Source organism: Notamacropus eugenii, chromosome 2 (genome assembly GCF_028372415.1).
Source record: "Notamacropus eugenii isolate mMacEug1 chromosome 2, mMacEug1.pri_v2, whole genome shotgun sequence".
Classification (NCBI taxonomy): Eukaryota; Metazoa; Chordata; class Mammalia; order Diprotodontia; family Macropodidae; genus Notamacropus; species Notamacropus eugenii.
The window spans coordinates 6788609-6807325 of NC_092873.1; the positions used below are offsets into that span (position 1 = coordinate 6788609).

An 18717-nucleotide genomic window follows, 5' to 3' on the forward strand; every position below is an offset into this window, starting at 1 on the left:
CATAATTCTGAGGAAGCCACAAATGAGTTAAACAACATAAGCCTATCTACTTATTCACTTCAGAGTAGAGAGTGCTTTTCACCTTCTCTATTTTGGTAGCTATACTTTTCTGAATAAGATGCAAAATTACGCTAGCTTTTGGGTTCTCAAATAACATCAATAAATCAACTTTAGTTTAGAACTGGCCACGATTCTTATATCTTTTCAGGCAAAATGCTATCTAAACCTATTTCCCCCAATTCATACGTATGAACCTAATTTTGTAACTAATTGTATAATTTGACAGTATCCTCACTAAATATCATGTTATGAATAGGCTCAGTCCAGTACTCTGACTTCTTGAGAGTTTGCATTTCCTCCATGTAGAAAGTCTGCAATAATTTTAAGTAAATCAACACGTAAATAAGTAAAACATAAAGACCCTAGAGACCAATAAACTCTTCTGAAAGCCTGAAGGATGTGTGCTAAAGTGCAGTGAAAGGAAGAGAAAAAGAGAACGAACTTGCACTTGCATTGCCCAAAGTATTTTCAGATAAGGAGACTCTCTCTAAAAATGGAGAGGAATCCTCTGGAACTTATGTTGCTATCAAAGTTGAGGATAGAGCAGTGGTGTCAAACAGATCCTCCAGTACTGAGTTCTATGGACAGGTCTGGGGGACTTTGAAACCTTTGGCTCAGGGGTAGGTGAGATGAACTCCGTGGCAACATTTGAACCCAGGTTTCTCTGGATATCAGGTTAGTTCTATTCACTACGCCATAGTGATCCTCTACTGTGAGACATACTTTAAAAAGTACTAATTTCACTTTACTCTTTCATGGCTCTTTAGACTGCAATTTTACATTCTAATGCTACTGCATGGGATATATATTTTTTTATATTCATGAGTACATATCTACAAATGATTAGACCCAACTTACTTACACTAGACATAAAAATCCTAGTCCTTTCTCAAGATTAAAAAGAGTATGATGTTCACTTCCCCACTCCCAGGGAACCCACAAGTTTTCTTACCAAGAACAGATGGAAATAGTGACTTTAAAATTCCAATTTACCTGTTTCGAATGATTTGTTTCTGTTCTCAATTCCAGGTCCAGAGTTCTGAGAGGGTATTGAAATTCCTGTCTTAGCTCCACTTTTTCACCACATCGTTCTTTTTTTCTGAACTGGTGACTCATTTTTAGAACTAGCTTTTCTTCAGCGTCTTGCTCAATTTCTTCTTGCTTCCCGGGAACCCTAGAAGAAAATTGTCCTTTTTCAATGACAATGCAGTAGAAATAAGGAAGAAATACCATTGAATATACTCATCTGGATTTCTAAAGGAAAAGAAGATTAATTTATTGGGAACTCGATCTATGTAGAGAACTCCCTGTCAAGGAACTCCCTCTGTTCATGCAGAGTGGTCCGTGCTCTACACTTTTGAGTTGACCTGTTTCTGTTCTCTATTACACTGAGAATAAACGTAACTTGCACAGGCTCACAAAGTCAGGATGTGTCAGAAACTGATGGAGTTCTTGGGTGCCTGTGCTTGGACACAATTCTAAAATCACGTTTCTCTTTCAAAATCGCATTTCTCCCTAGCCTCAAAACATTATCTCAGGCAGTTTCTCCCCAGTGCAAGAAAACAGCCTGTCACAGCAACAACTATTATCTCCTTACCTGATACAATAGCCAGTTACAACCATAGAATTCAGAAGTTTGAACAGCTGTGTGCTGGCTGAACAGTCTGTGAACATGGCCAGAACGACATTGACTACTCATTGACCCATCATATGTTTCCTCGATTTAGATATAGGAACACTCCCTTACATTTTTCTTGTCCAACAAGATATTCGTGAGACCAATCTGGCATCCGTTAGTCTGTCCTGACCACTAGTGGACTTAGGGATGTTTCAGTCCTAAAACCGCATCTCTATGCAGTTGCCACTCCTCCTTATGCTATTTCCCTGTGAACTCTGCGTATAATACCTGCCAGGTAGATACCAAAATTGCATGTTCCTTTAACAAATAACCTCTGCTTAACCATTGCCTAGTCTCACCTTGAGTCATCTGCTTAGCATATTTGGCACATGTTTTCCTATAGACTATCGTATATAAACTTTACCTGTACCCAGCTAGGGTTGCAGTTTCCCTAAGAACCCTTGCTGCTGAAAAGTGTCAGAAAGCTTTACCTTGATGTCAAAAATGTTTGAGTTTGTGAATTCATTCCAGGTGACCTGCCCGTGGTACTCTGGTCTTTGCGTGGCACTTATTGCCCCTCTGCCAGTTGTCATCAAAATCAGAGGGGAACCCATTTTTTTTATCCAGGCTGCTCCAGGGCATTTTAATTCTATCAAAACTGTATCATATATTCACTTGGATGCTTTTGTTTCTTGTATTCAATGAAGAGAAATTCCATAAATTGTATGGAGCTGGAACAAAAGATTATTTCCAAATTCCCGAGTTCTGATACATTTCAAATTCGCCGGTGAAAAGTGTAGAGGGGGATGCATATGAAATTACATCCATTTTTCCATTACTATTGATTAGTGAAGTGATTTTTTACTTCATGTTGAAAAAAATGAAACACAGCTACTTGTGTTACAGTTTTCAAAATTCACTACAAATGCATCTCTACCTGATATCCACAGAGTAAAAATGAGTAAGTAGGGCTCATTCATAATACTGTTTGAATGAGGTGGTATTTTGACCTTCCTAACCTCAAATCCTCTATCACATTTCTTCAACGGTAAGAGAAAAGCTTCCAAGGATTTGTTTAAAATCATGAGTTCCATACCTGGTGCTAAGGAGTTCTCTTTTCCATTCTGCTTTTTGTTGCTCTAAGTCAGACACCATTTGCCTTGTTTCTGATAATTCTTCCCGCAGTCCACAAATCTTGTTTTCTAAACTCTTCACTTTCCTGGTGAGTAATGGACAATGTCCTTTTTTACGTACCACTGATCGATCATATCTAAGTATTGCATCTTCATTTTTCACAAGTTTAATAAAATCTGTACAGAGAAAAACGCAAGTCAATAAAAACATGAGTATTTTAAAATCCGCTGAACCGTAGCAGTATACTTAGAATTCAAATACTCTGGCAATGACAAAATCATATCCACGTATAAATCCTCACATATTGCAAAATAATGCGTTGTCAAAAATTTACATTGAAGATGACAATAACCTATTTCTATGTGTGCACTGTAGGCAATGAAACACAATCTCTAAGTGACAAATTAATTGATATAAAAAAATCTGAAAGCTCAGAATTCTTCACAATGAAAGAAAAATATTTGTGAAAAGGAAGTATTTTGAGGTGTATTCTGGGTGGGACAAATAAGATTCATCCAAGGGATTATATACTTAATATCTACATAATGAAAATATAGTGAATTATTTTAGAAATATAAACATGTTTTGCTTTACATAATTGTATGGAAACACTGTTTCCTCTTTAGAGATTTATAATATCAACAAGTATGTAATATTCACACATTGAAATATCCATCCTCATTTATTCATTGGCGAAACCTCTGGTAACTTGAAACACCAGAGGAAGGTCAAAAATGGTTCTGAGCACTAAAGAAAATAGCTGCCCCTTTATTCTTGAGAGACATATGGAGTCAAATTGAGACCTAATCCAGAGTTAGAAATGTTCGTTATGTCGTTACAGTTTCAACGAACTTGATTATTGGGTTTTCCTTGGGAACTTCCAATTCTTCATATATTCATTCACTGTTGAACTGAAGTGAGGCAACAAGAGAGAACCCAATTGCTGGATGTAGACATACTGGAGTAGAAGCGAAGCTGACACTGAGGGAACTGGTTAGCTCACCGATTCAAAGAAAAGAAGGTACTGAGGCACCGAGAAGTTAAAAGACTTGTTAAGATTCGCACAACTGGAACGTGTTAAAGGCAGAATCTGAACCTAGCTATTCACGGCATCGTGTCCAGTGCACTATCCTATATGCCATGCTGAGAGAAGAATTATAAAAACTAGGCAGAATATTTACAAGATGTTTGATATTTGGGGCCATTTTATGAAAGATTATCATATTTTGACTATTCTTTTCATGAAAGAGTTCACTCCTTGAGATCTTTATACTCGTAGTCAGTTCAGTCTCTTCAATGGTTCTCCTATTACCAACCAATATTACTAACACAGATTATATAATATAGCACTTAGAGGCTTACAAAATACACCTCCTCCAACAACAATCCTGTGAAGTATGACATTTTATACGTTATGAAACTGAAGTTCCACGTTTAAGTGTGTGCACTACAGACAAAATCAAGGCCCTGTGCAAATGTGTAATATCCTAACTTTCCATATTTAATTCTTACAGGTATATATTGTCCAGAAAAACTGGATTTTTCAGTGTCACTTTTTTACCTTTCTACTCAGAGTTTCCATGGTTGAAAATGTTCATTTCATCTCATTATTTTCCCATGATCTCTACCTACTGAATTCATACTCATTCTTTAAAAGTCAACTCAAATGCTACCTTCACACACAGGTTATTTATTTTGTAATGTTGATAGTCTTTCCCCCACTGAACCTCAAACAGCAATATGACTGTGCTTCTCAAACATACATATATATATATATATGCATATATATGCACACATATATAGTACATATATACGTATATGTACATATACATATATATATGAATATACATATTAATTTTTGAGTTATCTATGTAGGCTATATTCCGTACTAGATTGCACATTGAATGAGGAAACTTATCTAAACTTTGAATATTTAGCACACAATAGGTACTTAGTGATTCTTTGGTGAAGGCCTGCCAGAGATTAAGCTGACCTCTACTTTGCTATGAGAAAATGGGTTAGGACTTCAGTGGTATCTTCTTGCATACACACACATCTTTGGTTTCTGTTGAACATTGTTATTTTCTTAGGAAATTGTAAAACGTTCGTACCATCACAACCAACACTAAGTTGTTCCATCACTAACAAAACATTCTTATAGTTTAAGGCAGGTAAATCATCACCCTCTGTAGCTGTGTCAGAAGACTGAGTGAGGTCATCACAATTGTTTGCATCCATCTGTACTGTGTCCTGTAAAATACATGACAGCAGGGGAAAATTAAAAAAACAAATATTTAAAGAACAACAATGGCTAACATTTCTGTCGCACTTTCAGATTTTCACAAAACTTCGTGGCATTCTCACAACCATTTTGTGAGACAAGCAATATTCATAATCATTTTACAAATGTAAGGTGGCTTGTCCAGTATCATAGACTTAGCTAGGAATCCAAGGATGGATTCAAAATTAGGTCTTATTGACCCTACCTAGTATGCCACCTAACCCAATTAGAAGCTACATTATTTAGGAATCTTGTGAAAATTATCATATATATATATGATATCATGTATGATATCATATAACGTATATAAAATAACGATATATAATCATATATTATTATATCATATGTATAATATATATAATCACGTCTTCCTGATTATAAACATTCTTCTTTAATATATAGGGAGAAATGAAGTAAATTCCAGCTTTATCATCAAATTTCTAGCATTCACAATGGACATATTTGACTAGGAGACAATTTCTAAAATTATTCATTTTCAGATTAACTATTCCTATTCGTTGTCACTGAAACATGCATTATTTTCTAAAGTTATTGCAAAAAGCATTGAAAAGTAAACCAAGTTATGAAAGTCTTGCAAGCAAACTAGCATGAAAGGCACTTTGCATAATACAAAATATCAGAAATTGGAATATTATTATTACATACCTGTTCCAGGTCACTTTTATCAAAACTTTCTTGACTTTCCTCTGATGATCCTTTAAATTCCAATTATTGGGTTAAATGGGCATTAATGTTTAAGTAACAGGTGATTTTATTCAGAAGCATTTTTCTCATAGAAATGAAACCTCCCCCTCTTATCAGCAGTGGCAATCAGGACAGCTCTAAGTTATCCATTGTATTCTCTTTTCAAGAAAGGAATGAATATAAGAAAATTCGATTTCACTAATCATGCATTCATCAAATTATTCTGTAATCTCAATCAACTGCTGCATTTTAAGTAGCTTGTGAGATGTTCATTTTATACCAAATCACAGGAAGCTGTGAGGATTGATTTATGTATTCATTCCAGATGAAATTGTAAAATTTGAAAATTAAAGGTAAACTAATGAACAATGGTCATGTGTGATCATTTTGGTAGTTAGGCCAGGAGTAATCAATCCATTGGGTTACTTGTTTTTCTCAATGATGAAAGAGCAGGAGAGAGGCTTGCTAGCCTTCACGGAATGTTGGGAATATATTATCTGATATCTGCCCTCCTTTTCACTGTCCAAGTAGTAGAGTTATTTATATTCATTTGTCAAACCTTTTTGTCTGCCCTGGATCTAACCTTCTACAGAAACTGCTGATTCCAAGATTAGCAATGGTCTCTAAAGGCTAAATCTGATAGCCTTTATCCTCGTTCTTACTCTTTCTTGACCTTACATGGTCTTGATCACATACTGTTCAAGTTTTATGCTTCATGGATAACCTCTTCTGATGCTATTTGTTAGCAACTCTCATGATTTCTTGAGATAGGGTCAGAACACGTCATAGCAGACTATATTCACATTTTGACAATCTTACTAGACTGACGGAACAGGGTATTATTGTCATTATACTTTGCCTCCCTTTCAGAAAAGCATTTGACAAATTCCTACAAGTCATCTTTCTGGACAGAATAACAAACGCAAGTACAAGAACAGGATAGAGAATTACATAGAAATGGTTGTCAGAATTTCTTGGGAGTTTTTTGGATGATGTGCTTTCTCTGAATCAATATAATAGCCGTGAGAGACAAAGCAATTTTAGATTTCATCAAAATAGAAATCACGTTCAGAGGAAGGGAGATATAAATCCAGCTGACCCCTGCCTTCGTCAGACCACACCTAAATACTGTTCTGTGTTTTGGGCACCATCTTTTGGGACTGGCTCCTGGATCTCTCAGCCTGTATGTCCTCCTGGAGCTTCAAATTCAACATGAACAAGTCTGAACTCATCATTTTCTTTTCTCTCCATTCCAGCTCTTAAATCTACAGTCTTTAATACTTTTTATCTTTGGTAAACGCATGCCATCTTCTCAGGAATATGGGCCCGTATCTTTGATACTCCTCTCATCCATATATGTATGTGTGTGTATGAAGAAACATACACATGCAAAAGCTGCTAAGTCCCTGTTGGTTCTACCTCCATCACATCTGTCATCCTCTCCCTTTTCATCAGTATCAAAGAACCCCCATTTCACGAACTCCTCAACTTTTACCTGGATTTTTGCCATAGCTTACTAAGCAGTCTTCATATTTCTGAATTCTACCTTCTCTGCTTCCTTCTACACAAAGTCATCAAGTAATCTCTTTAAGACCCTGAACTGGCCATTCTCTTGCTCTCTATCCTTCTGTGGTACCTTATTGCTGCAGTTCTCGGGGCTATGAAACCTTTCTTCCACAACCAATACCCTTTCTCCTGATCTCTCACCCCTCAATTTTCCTGGAGCAGTGTAATTCTTCTCCCTTACCTTCCATACTGCTGACATTTTAACACAGTTTGTACGTTGTACCCCTTCAGAGAAAGTAAATTTCTTGAGGCAAAAAAACTGTTTGTTTTTATCTTTCCATCGTCCAATAAAGCAGCAAGAATGTGATATTCACATGATAAATAATCGTTCCTTAATAAATACTAACTTGAATTGCGATAATACATACATAACTGAATTTATGTGGCTTTGGGAAATGTAGAAAGGAGGCAGCAAGTACAAAAATGCCACTTGAAATACGGTACTCATAACACAATAGCAAAAACCTGAAAACTGCAGGGCACATCTCCTATTAGGTGTGATTTTTTGAAAATAAAAATCATTTAATCTCCTACTTGTAAAAAAGGGGAAAATGAGACAATACCGTCAATATCATCTGAGTCATCTAAGTTCCTTTCTTCCACTAAATCTGTAAGATAAGTAGGGAGAAAGGGAAGGAAAAAAGGATATGAATATTTACGTTTTTAAAAATATACTTTCTTTCTTCCTAAATTATAGAATTAGGACACTTACATGACTTTCGTTTTTCCTGAACTCCATTTCCCAGGTTATCATTCGTGTAATAAACATGCGTTTCTGTAGTGGGTTGAATGGACTATGAAACCAATAAGAAGAAGATAGTTATATTGAAAGCTTTGAATAAATATCAGATGTAAATTAACAGTATCATTTTTATTACCTTCACATTTTGATGTCTCTCAAGAGAATCTGAAAGAAAAAGAATGAAAGGTTTATCAACAAGTGTATTTCAGCAATATAATACCATCACAACTTCCCACAAAACGAATAGGCTTGTTGGATCCCAGTATGTGAATTAAAGAATGAAAGCCATAATTTGGTGTACTTCCGGTTATGGCGTTTGCATCACAGCAATTAGAATCAATTATCAGTTCTTGAAATAAAACAAGAATATAGTGTTAACACAACATGCAACGCACATTTCAAATAGACCCTACTTCAAGGGTTTTACATATTTGTATATGGAGCAGTACATAACATGCTCCACAGTGACACATGTAAAGGTGATTCTTTTGAAGGGATGGATACTCAAGATTCCCAGGGGGCTCTTATGAAGTTGATGCTGCAACACAGCATCATATCTTCCAAACAATGGCAGTGATTGATGCAATTATATCACAAGGGACCCCAGTGTGGATGATTCCTTAATTAGTTGTATAATTTGGAAATTCGCGTAATATGTAAGCAGTCACAATAAGGTACTTTCAAACAACGTATAAATGATATTCTTATCTCAGAAATAAAGAGCTAGAATTATGTTTTGAATACATCCACTTCGATGCACACTTGTAGAATAACAGTTAATAATACAGTTTCATTTCTTTCCTTACCAGTGCTGCCTACTGGCATCTCTACACCTCTGGTATCCATTAATTTATCAGTCTTAAAAGGTTTTTCTTTACTCATGACGGAAAGTGCCGTCCACAGCCAGAGAAAGTACTAAGGAGTGTGAATTCAGAGTCAAGCAGACAATTTTCCTTTCGTTTTATTTTCTTTGTCATGGCTCTTCCCATTCACTCCAGTTCTTCTATATAACATGACTAATGTGAAAAAACGTTTGATAGGAAAATACATGTACAGCCTATATCTGATTGCAGAATGTCTTGAGGAGGGGGAAAGGGAAGGAGGGGGAGAAAATGTAAAATTAATGGAAGTGTATGTTCAAAACTATAAAAATATAAAAGCTACTTTTTAAGTTTAGTTTATCCATATAGGAAAGAACGTATATAAAATATTTTTAAGACATGATGGAAAAACTTTTGCCATTTGGAGAGTTATTTCAAGAAAGAAAAATGGTTTTAGTCATCTCCTTTAGTAATTCAAAGTTATTAATATATAAACACCCTTTCCACATATGTATTTTACCATTAATGAAAAAGAAAGCTATGTACATGTTGGAGATATATCTCAGAAATCAAAATTTGAAGCTTTGAAACTATTGTATACTTTTAAAATATCATTTGTTTTCAGTATTCAACAGTCATTTCCATATATCTTAGATTCCCCCCTCCCTGTAACCCCGTATCTCCCCATGTCCATGCTGAGACAGCATACCGTTTGTTATAGATTCTACACTTACATTCCAATTCAATATATTTTCACCTTGGTCATGTTACATAGAAGAGTTAAAACGAATGAGAGAAATCCTAAAACAAATCAAAACAGAATATAAAAGAAAATGATCTGCTTCATTATGTGATGAAATTTCGTAGTTCTTTCCCTGCATGTGGAAGGCATTTTGCCTTAAGAGACCACTGGAAATTATGTAAATCCCTGCATTGCAATGAAGTGCTACGCCTAGCAGAAAAATTCCTCCCATATAGTGGTTGTTGCTGTGTACAAAGGTCTCCTGGTTCTGTTCCTTTCACTCACAATCTTTTCACATTACTATTTCCAGGCCTCTCATTAATCTTCCTGTTCATCATTTCTTATAGCAAAACAGTATTCCATTACATTCCTGTGCCACACTTTATTCAGCTATTCCTTAAATGATATGCATCCCGTAGAGTTTCAGGTTTTGGCCACCCAAAGGAGAGCTGCTATAAATATTTTTGTACATTTGGGACTCTTTCTCATTTTTGTGATCTCTTGGGGATACAGTGTTAGAAGCGGTAGTTCTAGGTCAAGGGCTGTGCACATTTTTTAGCTCTCTGGACATAGTTCCAAAATGTTCTCCAGAATGGTTGGATCAGGTCCCAGCTCCACCCACAAGAGATTAGTGTTCCAACTCTCCCACATCTTCTCCAACATGCATCATCTTCCTATTTTGTCATGTTACCCAACCTGATGGCTGTGATGTGGTATCTCAGAGTTGGTTTGAATTGCATCTCTCTAATCAAAAGTTCTTGAGAGCTTTTTTTATATCACTCTAGACAGCTTTTATTTCTTCCTCTGAAAACTGCCTATTCATAACCTTTGACCGGTAATGGGCTGGGGATTGACTTCTATTCTTGTACATTTGACTCACTTCTCCATCTATTTTAGAAATGAGGCCTTTATCACAGACGCTAATTGCAAAAATTGTTTCCCAGGTTTCTGCTTTCCTCCTAATCTTCGTTGCATTGGGTTTGGTTGTAGAAAGCTTTTCAGTTTAACGGAATCAACATTTTCCATTTTGAATTTCATAATGCTTTCCACCTCCTGTTTAGTCAAAAATTCTTCCCTTCTTCATAAATCTGAAAAATAGACTATTCCTTGCTCCATTAATTTATTTATAGTATCAATCTTTATTCCTATAGCATGTATCCATTTGGAATTTATTCCTGTGTACGGTTTTGGGCAATGCTCTAACCCTAGTTTCCACCACAATGTTATCCAGTTGTCACAGCAATTATTGTCCAGTAGTGAGTCCTTATCCCAGAAACTGGGTTCCTTGGCTTTCTCGAAGTGTAGATTGCTATATTCTTTGACCACTGCGTCGGAAGGACGTAAGCTATACGACCGGTCTGCCCTTCTGTTTCTTGGCCCGTATCAAGAGGTTTTAATGATTGTTGCTTTATAATGAAATTTGGGATCTGGTAGATCAAGGTCACCTTCCCTGGTATTTCTCTTCATTAGTTCGCTTGATATTCTGGGCCTTTTTCTCTTCCCGACGAATTTTGATCTTATTTTGTCTAGCTATAGAAAATAATTATCTGATAATCTGATTGTTATGGCACTGAATAAGTAAATTAACTTAGGTAGAATTGTCATGTTTTTTTAACATTGGCTTGGCCTAGCCATGAGCAACTAGTGTTTTTCCGCTTACTTAGACCTGTCTTTATTTGTGCAAAAACGGTTTTGTAATTGTATTCAGATAATCCCTGGATTTCTCTTGGCAGGTAGACTCCTAAATATTTTATAGTGTCTAACCTAGCTTTACAAGGAATTGTTCTTTCTATCTCTTGCTCTTGAGCTTTGTTAATAATATATAGAAATGCAGAAGATCTGTTCATTTTGCAACCTGAAACTTTGCCAAGTTGTTTATGATTTATCATTTCAAGTAGTTTTTTACTAGAGCCTCTGGCATTCTCTAAGTATATCATCATATCATTTGCAAAGTGAGATAGCTTAGTTTCTTCTTTGCCTATTCTAATTCCATCCTTTTCTTTTTCTTCTCCTATTGCTACCACTAATATTTCTAGTACCATATTGTATAACATGGGTGATAATGGACATCCTTGTTTCACCCCTGGTCTTCTTGCAAGTACATCTAGCTTATCTCCCTTGCATATGATGCTTGCTGAAGGTTTTCGGTAGATACTACTTATTGTTTTATTATTTTATGGGAAGTTCCATCTACTCCTATGCTCTCCAGTCTTTTCAATAGGAATGGGTGTTGTATATTGTCCAAGGATTTTCTGCATCTTTTGAGATAATCATTAGTTTTTGACATGATCAATAATGTTAATAGTTTTCCTAATAATGAACCATTCTTTTCAAGGTAAGTTGCTGTATTTTTTTTTTTGCTAAAATCTTTTTTAAAATTTTTGCACCAATATTCATTAGAGAAATTGGTCCAGGATTTCCTTTTTCTGTTTTGGCCCTTCCTGGTTTAGGTATCACAACGATATTTGCATCATAAAACGACTTTGAGAGGACTCCTTTGCCAATTTTCCCAAATACTCGATATAATATTGGAAGTAACTGTTCCTTAAATGTGTGATAGAATTCACTTGTTAATCCATCCAACCTTGGAGATTTTTTCCTAGGGAGTTCATGGATGGCTTGTTCAATTTCTTTTTTCCGAGACAGGGTTATGTAACTACTCAACTTCCTCTTTTGTTAATCTGGGCAATTCACATTTTTTAAAATAGTCATCCATCTCCTTTAGATTGTCGAATTTATGGGCATACAGTTGGGCAAAGTAATTTCTAGTTAATGTTTTAATTTCCGGCTCATTGTAGGTGACTTCAACCCTTTTCATCTTTGATAGTGTAATTTGCTTTTCTTCTTTGGTTTTTTTTTTTTTTTATCAAATGGCTCAAAGGTTTCTCAATTTTGTGGTTTTTCATAAAACCAACTTTGAGTTTCATTTATGACTTCAATAGTTTTCTTAATTTCCATTTTATTAATCTCTCTTCTGGTTTTCAGTCTTTCTGATTGGGGATTTACTTGGGGATTTTCAATTTTTTCTTGTTCTGGCTTTTTCACCTGCATGCCCAATTCGTTCATGTCCTTAGAGGAAGAAATTTTACATCTTTAAATTCCTACATCAGCCATTGTCTATTTTGAAATATTAAATGACTTTACTATATATCAGTCCAAAAACGTCTTAAGATGTTGTTTAATATACAAAACTATATAATTACCTTTACTATTCATCAGTCCACAATATATTACTAAATTCAAAGCTTTTTTTTAGCAGGGGTTTCTTGTTTATTAAGTATTTACAATTAGTTTGACAAGAGGAATTGGTTGCATCAATGAACATATGCAAAACTTTTTATTAACTTTGGGAATTTTCAATTATTGATATATATGTATATGTACACGTATACATAGATACACACACATACATAAATATGTATGTATGTATAGTCAAAGTCAGGTCCTCTGGTACGCTGAAATATGGGGCCGTGCTCTAGAGCCCTTCTGGAGGGGAGCACAAAGGTAAATGCATCAAGAAACAGGTACTACTGTGCAAGTTTTTGTATATAGGATTATTGTTGCACCTTTGATTGTGATATTGCCTACGTGAAAATTAATATATCCCTTCACCTTTCAGTGCTCAAGTCAATTCTCTGCCACCCGAAGTTTCACAGAAGGTGCTAACCTGCACTTGCAGAAGGAGATAATTCATGCCAACGGAAATACAAGTCTTGTCTTTATCACCAAAAAGAATTGTGTGATATGGGCTTGTATCCTGAGGCAGACATTTATATAACCCACTCATTAAACTGAAATTCATCTCATTGTTTCCTAAAGCTAAGGACAAGAAGAGAAAAGTAATTAACAAGAGCACTGGATTTCTTAATTCAACACAATACCTGGCAGAGCCAGGACTAGATCACTTAGTCCTAAATCCTGCCTGTCTTATCTAGCTACACTACAGCACTGTCTGACTTGGGAAGGACAACTTTTACTTGTCAGCATTTCCAATTTGTATTACCCATGAAGAGTTGTGCAACAAGATGACATTACTCAATTAAAGTAATGGCTTCATGAAAACAAAACTGAATATCAATCATCAGGGAGAGAGAGAAAAAAGACTTTTGGATTGCAATGTTTTGGGATAATTTGTGACTTTGCTACCATAACCCTGAATTAAAATATCAAAGAAATGAGAATTATTGATTAGGGAATGCTCCACCCCAGAATACAATAATTTGTCAAAATGCCAGAAAACCAGAAAATTTCGAATTTCTCTGACAAATAATTTGGGCTTATTCTCAATTAATGTGAACAAAAGAAAACAAGAAATAATTACAAGGAAGGAAGATGTTGCTTCAGGGAACGAAAAATGACTACCAGGCCCCAGGATCGGAACTCTATCACACTCATACTTCATGATAAGAGCCTGGTTTCCTTTGCCAATATGATTTATAAGAAAATGTGTACGCAAAGGGTTCACTACTAATAAAACTCAAGAAAATATGTCCTCACTTTATTACTACTCTCATCTTCCCCTCAAAACAATGAAGATTTGAGGTTCATGGTCACAGCTCAGTGACTCCTCAAGTTCAAAAAAGTCATCACCAATTTTGTCTAATGCTGCATGAAGCTATGCTGTACTGCCACACTCGTGTATCAGATAACAAATTTTACTAATTCTTTGATGAACATAAATGAGATAGAACAAATAAATGTCTTATGGTACAGAATTTCAAGGAAAGCATACATATTTAATAAAAATATATTTAAAAAAAGAAATTTTTTTCTTCCTATTCCTATCCCTAGTTGTTTGAAGCTTTTAAAATTCTAACCTTACTATGGTTGCGCTTACACTCTGATTTGGGTTTCTATAGAAAATGATTCTGGTTATTATATATTTCATAAAGTCAGTGTCTGCATTCAGATATCTGTCACAAACCTACTTATGAATAGTTCTATCAGTAACAATCCTTTCAGTTTTCCCTATATTTATTTCCGTCTTGTAGACTATAAATTTTCTTGTTTGATGAAATTCATAGACATTCCACCTTCATTGAGTTTCCTAAGTACAATTATTTTTATTACAATTTGATTTGGAATTTCAAAAAATTTGATTAAATTTCTTTCTCTAGATAACATAATAGAAATTGAGGAATACAACTTGACATTTTTAATCTTAAAAGTTCATTCTATTTGCATGTATGTAGCTAGAGATATACTATTTTACAAACGAAGAAAACGAAGAAAAATGAAGTTCATTCATCACCTGACAAGCTATAAGCAAGGAATGTTTTCTGAAAAGGATGTGATTTTAGACTGTACTAGATATACTTAAAATTAAATACTGTTTCTTGTGCCATTGTGATTTCTTATTTCTTTTAAGGAACGATTTACATAGCTCATCTCTTTCAGATCTGTAGTGTAATATGCGCATGATCACACTTTCTTTTGAGCTCTGTTGGCATGAGCAAGGCATCTAAGCTAACTGCTCCTTAGTTTCATCACCATTCAAATGGAAGTAAACAGAATACCCACACTGCTTTTCTCACAAGGTAAAGGGTAAATTGATTTGAAACAGAAAACTCATAAATACGGGATGAAGTTATTATTGCAAGCCCAGGTCATTGAGATTCCCAATGGCCCAGCTGGCAGGATTCAATATTAGGCAACCACTCAGAAAAATCTCTTCTCTTTGAAAGTTTAACGGCCTGAATCAGGAGATTGGAAGTGTTCCTAGGATGATGTTGGAAGTGGGCACATGTGCAAATATCTACCAAAAATCTAGGAACATATATGTATTACCTTTCAAACCTTTGTCCCCTGTTCCCCCTAACTTCTGTGTCTTTTGCATCCTCTTTGGTATCTCTGAACTGAAAGCTTTATGAACATTTAGAAATGTTGGAAACGTTTAAAATGTATCCATTTCCAAAGCTTGGATAAGTGATTTTCATAGACTTCCAAAAAGGAAGAAGGCTTTGCTCTCCAGCTGTTTTACCGTTCTGCCTTTATATGTCCAAATATTAGATGAGCCCATCTGTGTCGGTGTGCCTCTGTGTGTGAACATGCTACAGTTACAGGAGACGTTTACGTACTTATTTTTCCCATGTTTTAGCATCAAAAATAACTAATATCACTACATATAATACATGTGAAATATGTTCAAAATTTTTCACATGATTTCATTAATTACATTTAGAACAATGGAGAAATCTGATAATTGTTATTGTAACTTGCTTAAAGAAATTTTTGGAGAAAGCAGACATTAATAACACAAAATACCTTGAGGCTGTTTTGTTCAGGATAATCAACCTACAAGGATAATTAAGTAAATAACCAAAAATAGACCAATTCCTACCCTTTAAAAGTATAAAATGGAAATAGAACATATATACATATATTTATATACATAAATATTTAATATATATGAAATTAAAGATTGCTCTTTCATTATTTTTTAAAATTAGCTATTTTTTTTAATTTGTCACTCTTACCTTCCTGATCGTTGGCAGGTCCAGTCACGGTAAATCTGGAATCAGCAGCCCTTTCCAAACTGCTGATTTGGAGTGAAAGGGGCTGATTAAGTGCCTTCTGTTGTCCATATTGATAAATTAGTTCGTAATGACTATGTACAAAGTAAAAGATAAAACAAAATATTTCTACATCAACCAAGATAAAATTATACGTACCGGGTCTCTGCATACCTTAGACTTTAATAATCAGATTATCAGCAAAATTGTTGTTATTCTTTTGATAAAGTCTGTAGGGTATAGCTAATTATTCAGCCTAAACCTAGTATACATGTACTCAGAGTCACAGTAATAGAGAAGTATAGATTCAGAGCTTTAGATCATCTACTCCAAACACTTTATTTTCTAGATTAAGTAACTGAGTTCCAGAAAAGGTTAACAGTTCTCCAGGGTGATCCATAAAGTGAGAGGCATCATTTTTCCTCAGGTCCTCTGATTCCAATTAGAGCACTCTTTCCCCTGACCAAACTGCCTCATTGTAAATTTTGATGTTGATTATTATATTTATTACTTATTCTCTTTAGCTGTCACTCACTTTCAGGTGTCCAACATATCATGTGGCTTTTCCTAAAACTAACTTTAAATCTACTATAACTGGAGGTATCAGCAAAGATTAAGAAACAAACAGGAAAAAAAAACCGTGTCTTTAAAGCAGACTTTATAAATAAATTTTTGTGAAGTGAACTTTTGGGATGATCAAATACTAAAATGTATGGAAAACATTGGAAAACCTTATAGAACTATAAAAATGGCACCTATCATCCTCGTTATCCTTACTTCTGAAAAATCTGATCTCACATACCCTGACTCTACTTTGTAACTCGTCTCATGCTTATGTCCTCCTGAACTTGGATAACCGAAATTGGCCTTTGGACCAACTTCTTCACAGTGCCTTGAAGTATGCTTGCCAGATGCTTGCCATATTATGCAACTATGAAAGTCCCAGACAGTCTCCTTTGTATAGAGGAGAAATGATTTTAAATGCAATTCCATACAAATTATTAGAATTAAAACGTTGATACTTACATGGAATGACCACTGAAAGCAGCATGTTCCTCAGCTGTCTGTCCAAATGCATCTCGGCAAGAGAGATCAATATCATATTGAAGAAGAAGACTGACTACACCTGTTGGTTTACAACGGGCAGCAATCATCAGGGCTGTTCTAGAATAACAAAGAAACCATCGACATTTCAGAATTTAAAGGAGTCACACGTAATTAGATTTCTCTCGATATGTTGCAACAAGAGGATATCTCATATATGAGGTTATACGCATGTGCAACATGAATACTTCGTGAGGGATGAGTACTTTTTGTGCTTATATGCAGCATGAAAAATGGCAGTTAGGAAAAGAAGGAAAGACAGGATTGAGAGGGGTATTTTTTGTCCTCTTAGAGTTCTAGCAGGAACTGTCCAATTCAAGATTTTCATGACAACAAGAAGGTAGTGCATCAGAGTAACTTGTGTACAAAAGTGAAGAACTTTCAAGGGAGCCTACACCAAGTTTCCACTTGTTTACTAGCCTTGAAAGGAAAGTGGAGGCTCTTTGAAAGTAATGTTTATGGACAAGCTCATGTAACTGAAGAAAGGTTCATCACCAGATAGCTAGGACCATTGGATTTCAGGAAGGCCCATTAACCCATGAAGGCAGTTGATAAAGAGTTAGTGTGATTACAAGCTGCACTAGTAGAGAAAATATCCAAAATCGTGAAAACAGAGATCTTTTGAAGTTCCGAGTTTGTGTTATGTTGAATAATTCACTGTCTTTCTGCCTAAGGCAGTATTGTAGGTATATCAGTAATGTCACGTAGAGGTGTGCTGTTCCTTGATTACTTCGTGATAACTCATGGGGCAGCGAGGTGGTGCAGTGCATAGAGCACGAGTGCAGGAGTCAGGAGGACCTGAGCTCAAATCTCACCTCAGATACTTGACACTCACTAGGTGTGTGACCTTGGCCTAGTCACTTAACCCTAATTGTCTCATCCTGGGTCATCTCCAGTCATCCTGATGAATATCTGGTCACTGGATTCAGATGGTTCTGGAGGAGATGTGAGGCTGGCAACCTGCACAGCCCTCCCTCGCTCAAAATAAAGTCAATTGCAAGTCATGGCAGTATTGCCCTGATGGCATGGTCTTCCTCTGCAAGGAAGGGTGAACACTCACGCAGTGATAACCGATATAATAGGCTAACTCTGTGGAAGGTGGAAGTAGTGTCAAAAATATCCATGTAATGTAAATATATTATATGGGGAAATTATGGATATTTTAAGGTATATTCAAGTGTTAATAAACTCTTTATGGCAGGTAGAAATGTTGATTCTGTTTAAATGTTTTTCTCTGATCCAAAATCTCAATACCAAACATAGCAAAAGGAACGAGTACAATATATTTGGGGGTGGCGCGGAATAAAGGATTATGGGAAAGATTGAAACTGATGGAGTTATGAAATATAGTATTAGCTCTTAATATTATCCTATCTTTTAAAATATTAGGTTTGTTTTTTAAAAGATTATTTTTAGTTTTGCGATCCAAGAT

The 18717-nt window shown here is 35.4% G+C and overlaps 1 protein-coding gene across 1 annotated transcript in view; it reads right to left on the bottom strand.

Moving 5' to 3' along the window:
- The window catches only part of LOC140522089 (uncharacterized), a 34973-nt gene that overhangs the window by 10949 nt on the left and 5307 nt on the right, over positions 1-18717 (bottom strand). Inside the window, exons 5-14 of the mRNA XM_072637124.1 lie at positions 17208-17345; positions 16146-16276; positions 8327-8455; positions 8243-8271; positions 8077-8158; positions 7928-7972; positions 5760-5809; positions 4924-5062; positions 2775-2988; positions 1054-1234 (exon numbers count right to left, since the gene is read on the bottom strand). Of these exons, the coding sequence (XP_072493225.1) occupies positions 1054-1234; positions 2775-2988; positions 4924-5062; positions 5760-5809; positions 7928-7972; positions 8077-8158; positions 8243-8271; positions 8327-8455; positions 16146-16276; positions 17208-17345 (1138 nt within the window). The remainder of the gene's footprint in view (positions 1-1053; positions 1235-2774; positions 2989-4923; positions 5063-5759; positions 5810-7927; positions 7973-8076; positions 8159-8242; positions 8272-8326; positions 8456-16145; positions 16277-17207; positions 17346-18717) is intronic.